Source organism: Colobus angolensis, unplaced genomic scaffold (assembly GCF_000951035.1).
Source record: "Colobus angolensis palliatus isolate OR3802 unplaced genomic scaffold, Cang.pa_1.0 Scaffold14, whole genome shotgun sequence".
NCBI classification, from domain to species: Eukaryota; Metazoa; Chordata; class Mammalia; order Primates; family Cercopithecidae; genus Colobus; species Colobus angolensis.
The window spans coordinates 9,619,240-9,628,891 of record NW_012114488.1 but is presented as its reverse complement, the minus strand read 5'-3'; the positions used below and the strand labels follow the sequence as shown (position 1 = coordinate 9,628,891).

Here is a 9,652-nt window from a genome sequence, read left to right as displayed (position 1 = left end):
CTAAAGATATTTTTAAATAAGAATCTGGTCTATTGGATAAACTCCTAAAAATAAACAAGAATAAATACATTCAAGCTAGGGCTCCCAGTCAGAGATTCTCGTCCACCTAAGATTTAATTGTGTGAGACACTTGCCATAGTCCATGTATTGTCCAGTAATCCGGAGGGTCTCTACAGTCGTTTTGAATTTTCTAGGGAGAAAATATGACAAGAAAATGATTGGCTCTTTATTAAAATACACTTAGAACCCTATTAAAATACATTTAGCAACTAGTTGCAACATATGCCAATGAGATACAGGTACTGTGCTAATAACACAAGCTAAAATCAGTGTTAGTTCATAACAAATTGCTTACAACAACAAATCCATGAGGAAGCTACACTAGGGCTGGATGTTCTAAGCCAATCCTCAAACAACTGACTTAACAGAAACAGCCATTTTTGTTAAGCCATTCCTCAAATATTTGACTTAACAGAAACAGGTGCTTGTATGAGCCGAGCACAGTGGCTCACGCCTGTAATCCCAACATTTTGTTTGGGAGGCCAAGGTGGGTGGTTCAACTGAGGTCAGGAGTTCTAGACCAGCCTGGCCAACGTGGTGAAACCTCGTCTCTCCTGAAAATACAAAATTGGCCGGGTGTGGTGGCAGGCGCTTGTCGTCCCTGTTACTCTGGAGGCTGAGGCAGGAGAATTGCTTGAACTCAGTGAACCGAGATCACACCATTGCACTCCAGCCTAGGTGACAAGAACAAAACTGTGTCTCAAAAAAAAAAAAAAAAGGCTGGTCACGGTGGCTCACGCCTGTAAACTCAGCACTTTGGGAGGTGGAGGTGGGCAGATCACGAGGTCAGGAGATCGAGACCATCCTGGCCGACCTGTGAAACCCTGTCTCTACTAAAAATACAAAAATTAGCTGGGCGTGGTGGCACACGCCTGTAATCCCAGCTACTCGGGAGGCTGAGGCAGGAGAATCGCTTGAACCCGGAAGGCGGAGCTTGCAGTGAGCCGAGATTATGCCACTGCACTCCAGCCTGGTGACAGAGCGAGACTCTATCTCAAAAAAAAAAAAAAGTTAAGCCAATCTGATGGGAACACTCTCATTTGCCCAGAGATAATTTACTTAACATACACCCGAACATACATGTTTAAGGACAGAAGGCTGAGAGTACCCTGCTAAACTAATGCTTGTTCAGGTGCCAAGTCTAAATAGATTAGTGAAATAATAAGTATCAAAAAATTTGGAGCCAGAAAAATAAAAAGGTAAGGAGTATATCCTTAATCACCATCATAAAGATAAAATAATAGAGAAAAAAACTCAGCTTAGCATTTTTTAAGTACTTTCAAATTGTTTAGCTAAAATGAAGTTTTTCCAAAACAGTCATCCAGAAATAGATGTGGGCTATGGGAGTGGATGAAGCACGGGGCATGTGGGCTACGGGAGCGGATGAAGCACGGGGCATGTGGGCTATGGGAGCGGATGAAGCACAGGGCATGCCTGGCCCAACACAGCGGGGGCAGCAGAGGAAAGCACAAGTCTGAGCCCAGAGGACCCGCCCGGGCACCAGGGTCCATCCCGCACAGCGCTTTCCCCAAATTTGCCTTTTGTGGGAGGCAGCTTCAGTTCACGGTCGATCTGGAAAGGAGGGGGAGTCTGGTTCAGCTGAGAGGTGTCAGCTACTGAACGCCTGAGCGGCAAAATGCCTGGAAACAGAGCAATCTCTAGTATTAGAAATGAGCTAGACTGGGCTGGGCGCAATGGCGCAGGCCTATAATCCTAGCACTTTAAAAGGCCAAGGCAGGTGGATCACTTGAGGTCAGGAGTTCAAGACCAGCCTGACTGACATGACAAAACCCCGTCTCTACTAAAAATACAAAAATTAGTTGGGCATGGTGATGGGCTCCTATAGTTCCAGCTACTTAGGAGGCTGAGGCAGGAGAATGGCTTGAACCCAGGAGGCGGCGGTTGCAGTGAGCCGAGATCGCACCACTGCACTCCAGCCTGGGCAATAGAGCAAGACTCCTTCTCAAAAAAAAAAAAAAAAGAAATGATCAAGGGCATAATTTGAGCCAGATAAGCGAAATTGCATTTTCACTTGTCAACAGAAAAATCAGTTGAGGAAGTAGAACAGAAAGTCCTTACAGCTAAGTGCTAGAGGAAGAAGGTCAGAGGCCAAAACCTGTAACTTCACCTCTGCCGCCCAACTCCATCCCTCAGGGAACCCGGTTCAAAGCCAGAAGCTTGGCTCCTTTCCTGGGGGCACTGCGGAGAGCAACGCCTGCACCACACGGGGCTCTGAGGGCTCTGCACAGCACTCAGTTCCCAGGCCTGCCTGCGAGGAGCTGTGGGAGAGCCCAGGACACTGGGAACCCCAGACAGCCCAAGCACCTTTGACACAAGCATCTCATCGGAGAGGGCACCAGGGACGGCCCTCACTGCCTAGGAGGACACCTGGGCTGGAACAGAACCCTTCAACATGGCTGCCTGGTAGGAAATACACTCCCTAACAAGGATATTTTGCTACAGATATTTAAAAAATCTTTTTCTAAAGCCTCAAGGCAAAGATGTGCCTCCACGCAGATTTACATTAGTGTGCAGGGACACACCCACATTTTCTCATGTAAATGCCTCCCTGAATGCAGAGCAGCCGACTCTCAGGCCCTGGAGGCAGATCCTTCAGTGTGGGTCAAAGACAGCGCTTAACTTCAAGCTCCTCCTCCACCGTCCTTGGTGGTCCTTCCTTCTGTAGGAACCAAGGACTCCAGCAATCCCTCACTATATCTCAGAACGCCAGCCACACTCCCAACAACTGAAAGTTGGTGCCGAGCAGCTTCCGGCTCCTCCTGTCCACTGCCCCTACCCCAAGGCAAGGAAACAGCACCAGGAGCGCAACCTTAAGTCTGCAAAACTGAAAACGGGGCAGTCTCGTGTATAGAAATGAGCAAGAGCATAATTTGAGCCAGATAAGCAAAATTTCATTTTCATTTGTCATCAGAAAAATCAGTGAGGAAGTAGAAGAGAAAATCATTAACACTCAGTGCTAGAGGCAAAACATAAAGCCTGCGTGCTCCTGACAGAATGTTGAGCTAGCTCAGCAATACAATGAAACACTGTTGAAGTGTGTGAGGCACACCAGGGTGGGCTTGATACACTGAGCAGGGCAGGCCCTGAGGGGCAGATCCAGGCAGCGTCCTGGCTCTGGGTGCTCCAAGGAGAAGGGCCTGGACACTGACAGGACATTGAAGGGATGTGGGGCATGGAGCAAAACAGAGCCAGATGAAGAGGGGCCAGCCTGGAGGGCCGCGGGTGCCATGGGTGCCAAGCACAGCAAAGGAGGCAGGGATGCTCTTGGGTCCTCTTCACTCACAGGACATGTTAATAAGATGTTCAATAATGTCCAATACATAGAGGGATGTAGGGACCAGCCCTACAGGGTCTGTGGGTTTTTCTCCTCGTGTGCAGAGACGAGAGACGGTAGAAATAAAGACACAAGAGATAGAAGAAAAGACAGCTGGGCCCAGGGAACCACTATCACCAAGACGCGGAGACCAGCAGTGGTCCCGAATGCCTGGCTAAGCTGTTATTTATTGGATACAAGGCAAAAGGGGCAGGGTAAGGAGTGCGAGTCATCTCCAATGATTGATAAGGTCACGTGAGTCACGTGTCCACCAAAAAAGGGCCCTTCCCTGTTTGAGAGAGAGAGAGGAGACCTTACACCATTATTTCATCTATGCATTTCAAAGACTTTTAGTACTTTCACTAATTCTGCTACTGCTATTTAGAAGGCAGAGCCAGGTGTACAGGGTGGAACATGAAAGTGAAACAGGAGCGTGACCACTGCGGCATAGCATCATGGGGAGATGGTTAGGCCTCCGGATGGCTGTGGGCGGGCCTGACTGATGTCTGGCCTTCCACAAGAGGTGGTGGAGCAGAGTCTTCTCTAACTCCCCCGGGGAAAGGGAGACTCCCTTTCCCAGTCTGCTAAGTAATGGGTGCCTTCCCTAGGCACTGACGTTACCGCTAGACCACGGTCTGCTAAGTAACGGTTGCCTTCCCAGGCACTGGCATTACCGCTAGACCAAGGAGCCATCTAGTGGCCGTGTACGGGCATGACAGAGGGCTCACACTTGTCTTCTGGTCACTTCTCACCGTGCCCCTTCAGCTCCTATCTCTGTACGGCCTGGTTTTTCCTAGGTTATAATTGTAGAGCAAGGATTATTATAATATTGGAATAAAGGGTAGTGCTACAAACTAATGATTAATAATATTCATATATCATCATATCTATAATCTATTTCTAGTATAACTATTCTTATTTTATATATTTTCTTTATTATACTGGAACAGCTTGTGCCCTCGGTCTCTTGCCTTGGCACCTGGGTGGCTTGCCACCCACAGAGGGAGGAGACAAACTGAGGCTTGCTGTGGGTTGAAACGTGTCCTCCCAAAAGATATATCCCCGTCCTAACCCCTCCTCCCATTGGTGAACATGACCCTACATGGACACAGGGTCTTTGCGGATGTCATCAAGATGAGGTGATACCAGATTAGGGTGGGCCCTAAATCCAATTACTGGTGTCTTCATCAGAAGAGACAGAGAGACACAAAGCAGAGAACACACTGTGAAGGAGAGGTAGAGATTGGGGTGATGGGTCACCCAGGAATGCAGAGGACCACGGGTCCTTACTAGAAGCTAGCAGAGAAACAGAACAAACTCTCTCAGAGCCCTCCAGGAGGAACCAACCCTTCCGACCCTAGGTTGAGACTTCCCCTTTCAGAACTGTGAGAAGAAATTCCTGAGGCTCTTCGCTACCCAGCTTGTGGCACTTTGTTACAGCAGCCCTGGGAAGCTCACACACAGCCCTCCTGGGGGCAGTCTCTGCAGGAGACACCGCCCACCCACCAGAGCAGTGCCCACCTCCTGCACCAGCAGCGTGGGTGCCCTGGACGGCCACATGCACACAAACCCCTCTTCACAGGGCTCCCCAGGTCCCAGGGCCCATCAAGGCAGAAAAACTCACCTCACATACTGTCTCAGGCCAGTGCTGAACCATAATTAGCTTTTTCCACTCATGGTTGTCACTGTCAAAACACAAGAAACTTATTTTTCAAGAACTTTTTTAAAGTTACAGAAAAAATTCATCCACCCATCCATCCCTTCAATCATTCATTCAGCATTGAGTGCCTGTGGGACGAGGAACACTGCCTGCCCTGCTGCTGCGCACACTCCTGTGAGGAAGGCGGTAAACCCCTACAATAAGAAGGCACACGTAGTGGTGTCCAGTGCTGAGTGGCAGTGAACATGAATAGGAGAAGGGGAGGAGGGGAAAGGAGGGGAAGCAGAGGCAGGGCAAGCTAGGAGGGCAGCCAGGGAGGTCCTCACTGAAGGGAAGTCACTGAGCCACGAAGTACCTTTCTCCTAAGGATGCTCAAGAGAAATGCAGACTCACGATCCCTCCCCTGCATTCGTGAAACCCGTAAAAGTTTGAAACCTGGCAGTTTTTTGTAATTCACTTGGCAACAAAACATAACCTGAACTAGCATAACGCTATTTATCGTCACTACCCCGACTCAGTTTTTAGACTTCACTCGCTTCTCTGCAGGATGCGTCCTTTGAGTTTAGGGTGCTACTTCAGATGCCACCAGGACTGTTAACTGGAGCACGGTATGTGCACTGCATCCTGAATGTTATCCAAGACATGGTATGCACGCAGCACTGCATCACATGTGTCACCCAGAACATGGGGCCACACTAGATCACAAACCTGAACACTGTGAAACTCATCTGACTCTAAGACCTCACAGAAGCCACTGTGGAGCTTCAGCTTATTCATGCCAGGAGGCCTCTAGCCAGATCTGCAAGACTCAACAACGAGACTGAAGTAAAACGTGCAGCTTGCAAAAAATGCACATGGAAAAAGCCAGCAGCAACACAGGAATATAAGTCAAGCAGACACTTCAGGATAAATCAAATTTTAGAAGAGAAGATTCCAAGTAAAAAGATCAAGTTGTAGCCGGGTGCGGTGGCTCAAGCCTGTAATCCCAGCACTTTGGGAGGCCGAGACGGGCGGATCACGAGGTCAGGAGATCGAGACCATCCTGGCTAACACAGTGAAACCCCGTCTCTACTAAAAAAAAATACAAAAAACTAGCTGGGCGAGGTGGCAGGCGCCTGTAGTCCCAGCTACTCGGGAGGCTGAGGCAGGAGAATGGCGTGAACCCGGCAGGGCAGGCGGAGCTTGCAGTGAGCTGAGATCCGGCCACAGTACTCCAGCCTGGGCGACAGAGCGAGACTCTGCCTCAAAAAAAAAAAAAAAAAGATCAAGTTGTTACACATTAGCTTTTGTGAATAATTGAGTCTTGTTGAATTTGTATAGAATTTACAATTAAGATGGTATGAAAACTTAGTTGTACATTGGAACTAATTATGCAAGCTCTCAGTACAAAAGGAAAAAAGGGTTCAAACACGGTGGCTCACACCTATAATCCCAGCACTTTGGGAGGCGGAGGCGGGCGGATTGCTTGAGCTTAGGAGTTCAAGACCAGCCTGAGCAACATGGTGAAACCCTGTCTACAAAAATTAGCCAGGTGTGGTGGCATGAACCTGTAGTCCCAGCTACTTGGAAGGTGCTAAGGCAAGAGGATAGCTTGAGCCCAGGAGGTGGAAGTTGCAGTGAACCCAGATTACATCACTGCACTCCAACCTGGGCGACAGAGCCAGACCTTGTCTCAAAAAAAAAAAAAAAAGATGAGCTGCAGGGTGAGAATCAAAGCTGGGAAAAGCATTAAAGACTTTTTTACCCTTGGGTGCAAAAACCTTATTTTACACAGATGGAAACTGAGGCTGGAAAGCTTAGCAATGCCCAGGAAGATGAGACTATCAATATGCTTACAACAAAACTACCAAGACTCAGACATCCATAACAAACTCTCCATCTACAACCAGGCAAAGAGTGGTGTGAGTGCAGGAGACCCCCTCCCACACACACACCCCCCTCCCCTATTCATGGAGAAAGTAATGGAGAAACTAAAGAAAGTCTACGAAGAAAGAAAGTCACCAAGGTCTCAAACCCAGTTAGAACTTGGGAAAATACCCGCTGATCTGTGAAGCCCTGGTGGTCTGAATCAACCACGTTCTTGCAAATCTTGCCTGCTCAAGGTTGTCCCATTATATCAGCTGCATGAATTATGGGGTGGGATGGGGGACCCACATATGACAGCCTGTTTTATGCTAACGTTTACTTCCAGTCAGGCATCATTCCAAGTACATTGTGTATCTTAACTGATTTCTCCTGAAGCCAACTCTGTGAGGCAGACTGTTACTATTTCTACTTTACAGTAAAGAGGAAACTGCAGTGCAAAGAACTGAAACGTCCCACACCTGGGTGTGAACTAGCAGTTCCCACTCAGCCAGCACCGGTCAGCATGCCACAGACTTCCCCAATAAGAGGCTCTGAACCTCATGGCCAATAAATAAGGACATAAATGTAGCTCTTCTTCAGAAAATACATTTTCTGGAACATTGAAATATAATGCTACCTTTTAATGTATATGATTAAAAAAGAAAAAATCTAAGGCATTTAAAAAGTAAAACCCTGGCCAGGTGCAGGGACTCACGCCTGTAATCCCAGCACTTTGGGAGGCCGAGGCGGGCGGATCACCTGAGGTCAGAAGTTCTGAAATACGAAATACAAAACTTAGCCAGGCGTGGTGGTGTGCGCCTGTAATCCCACCTACTTGGAGGCTGAGGCAGGAGAATCGCTTGAACCCGGGAGGTTGAGGATACAGTGAGCTGAGAGCAGGCCACTGTACTCCAGCCTGAGTGACAGAGCAAGACTCTCTCTCAAAAATAATAATAATAATAATACATAAATAACAAGTAAAACCCACCTTTTCAACACCTTCTACGTAAGAAATCCTTTTATTAACCCGATCGTTACCCAAATAGAAGAAAAAAATATGGTATTCAAATATTGGTATCTTCCACAGAATTCAAGTTGGAATTCTTTGCAGCAACGCCTGTTTACCCCTAATTAATCTGGGCGGCTGCCCCCCAACCCGCGCGCGCGCACACACACACACACACACACACACAAACAGGGAGGGCGAGCCAGGGTAAGAGATTCAGAACAGGACACTCAAAAAGAGGAAGAACAGTCGTTTCACCACCCGCTGGAGTGGAAGCTAAAATTAAGCGTCCCCTCCACGACTTCGACCTCTGGGAGAACTTCGAGTGCAGGAACCGTGCTCCACCAAGCCTGCCACCTGCTCTGTCGCGTTCTAGGCTGGGAGTTGTCTGTGGGACCAGTTTCCAGTCCTGCTCCAGGCCGGAGTGTACCCAGAACCTCACCCTACCCCCTACTCCTTCCCAGGGGTCACCCCGGGGAGTGCTCAGGGCTCCCCCCCGCAACCCACTTCTTCCCAGGAGTTACCCCGAAGCGTGCCCAGGGCTCCCCCCAACCCACTCCTTCCCAGGGGTCACCCCAGAGCGTGCTCGGCTCTCCCTGCCCTCCCCAGTCGCTGCTTGGGGCTCAGCGAGCGCTGACCCCGAAAGTAGCAGCCTGCACCCCGTGGAAAGCTCTAGGGCCCGGCTCCCACGCTCCCCACTTTACCTCGCAAGGTAACTCACCGCAGGCGCTTGTCCGTACCGCCCAGGCAAAGCAACGCCAGGTAGAAGCAGCCCAGCAGGGCCCCGCGTAGGGCTGCAGGTTGCATGGTGCAGACCTGCGGAGAGGACGCGGCCTGCTGCCGCTCCGGCCCCCACTTTCCACCTGCGGCCCGAGGAAGGCTTCCGGGAGAAAAGCTGTCTCCGAGACCCCGCGCCGCCGCGCTCCCTCCGCTGAGCAGCGGCCACCGGGTGCGCCAGGGGCCCTGGGACGGCCTGAGCCAGTGACTCGCGGGCCCCTCGCCGGGCTCTGAGAATTGCAGCAGCAACCCTGGCGACCCAGGCCCCTTGGAGCTCCCCTTCAGGTTCGTGCACCAAGCGCGCACGTCCCGGGCCCACCGCGACCCCAGCTCCTCAGCGCCGCAGCCACCGTCCGCCCACGACCACGGTCAGTTGCGTCCAGCTCAGCCCAGCCGAGGACGCCCGGTTGGCCTGCACCCGAGCAGAGAGCCACGCCCCCAGCACGACACGCCCCCGCCGGCGGACACGCCCCCCAGAACGCCACTTCCCCGCCCGGCGTTCACGCCACGCCCCGCCCCGCCCCGCGGTTGGCCCGGAGAGGCGGAGGTCAGAGCAGGTCCGCGGGCCTTGCGGGCGTGTCAGGCAGCTGTGTTCCTTCGCCACGCAGGCACCCCGCGCCTTCCCACGCAGCTCTGCGCCACTCCCCCACTCCCAGATCGGAGCTAGCCTGGACCGCCCTCAAGGGGACAGCCCGTGTCTGCGCCACTCCCGCCAGCAAGGGGGCGTGCGGGCCCCAGGGTCACCCGGCGCTCCGGGGACAGCCATCATCTGCGGCCCGCACGCCGCATCCGCTCTCAAAAACTGCGCCCTGCAAGCTGCCCGGGACCTCCAGACTGCAGACGGTGCTTGGCCGCCCCGGCTCCCCGCAGCCTCCGGCCTCCTTGGCGCACCACTGAGCAGCCCGAGGGACGGCTCCAGAATTAGGAGGGGACCTACTCGGGCCACTGCCCTGGAAACCTCTCCGGTCTC

The 9,652-nt window shown here is 51.4% G+C and overlaps 1 protein-coding gene across 1 annotated transcript in view; it reads right to left on the bottom strand.

The window, feature by feature from the left end:
* The window catches only part of RNASET2 (ribonuclease T2), a 28,761-nt gene extending 19,600 nt beyond the window's left edge, over positions 1-9,161 (bottom strand). Inside the window, exons 1-3 of the mRNA XM_011934952.1 lie at positions 8,627-9,161; positions 5,019-5,079; positions 135-190 (exon numbers count right to left, since the gene is read on the bottom strand). Of these exons, the coding sequence (XP_011790342.1) occupies positions 135-190; positions 5,019-5,079; positions 8,627-8,712 (203 nt within the window). The 5' untranslated portion in view covers positions 8,713-9,161. The remainder of the gene's footprint in view (positions 1-134; positions 191-5,018; positions 5,080-8,626) is intronic.
* Positions 9,162-9,652: the final 491 nt, after the last annotated feature.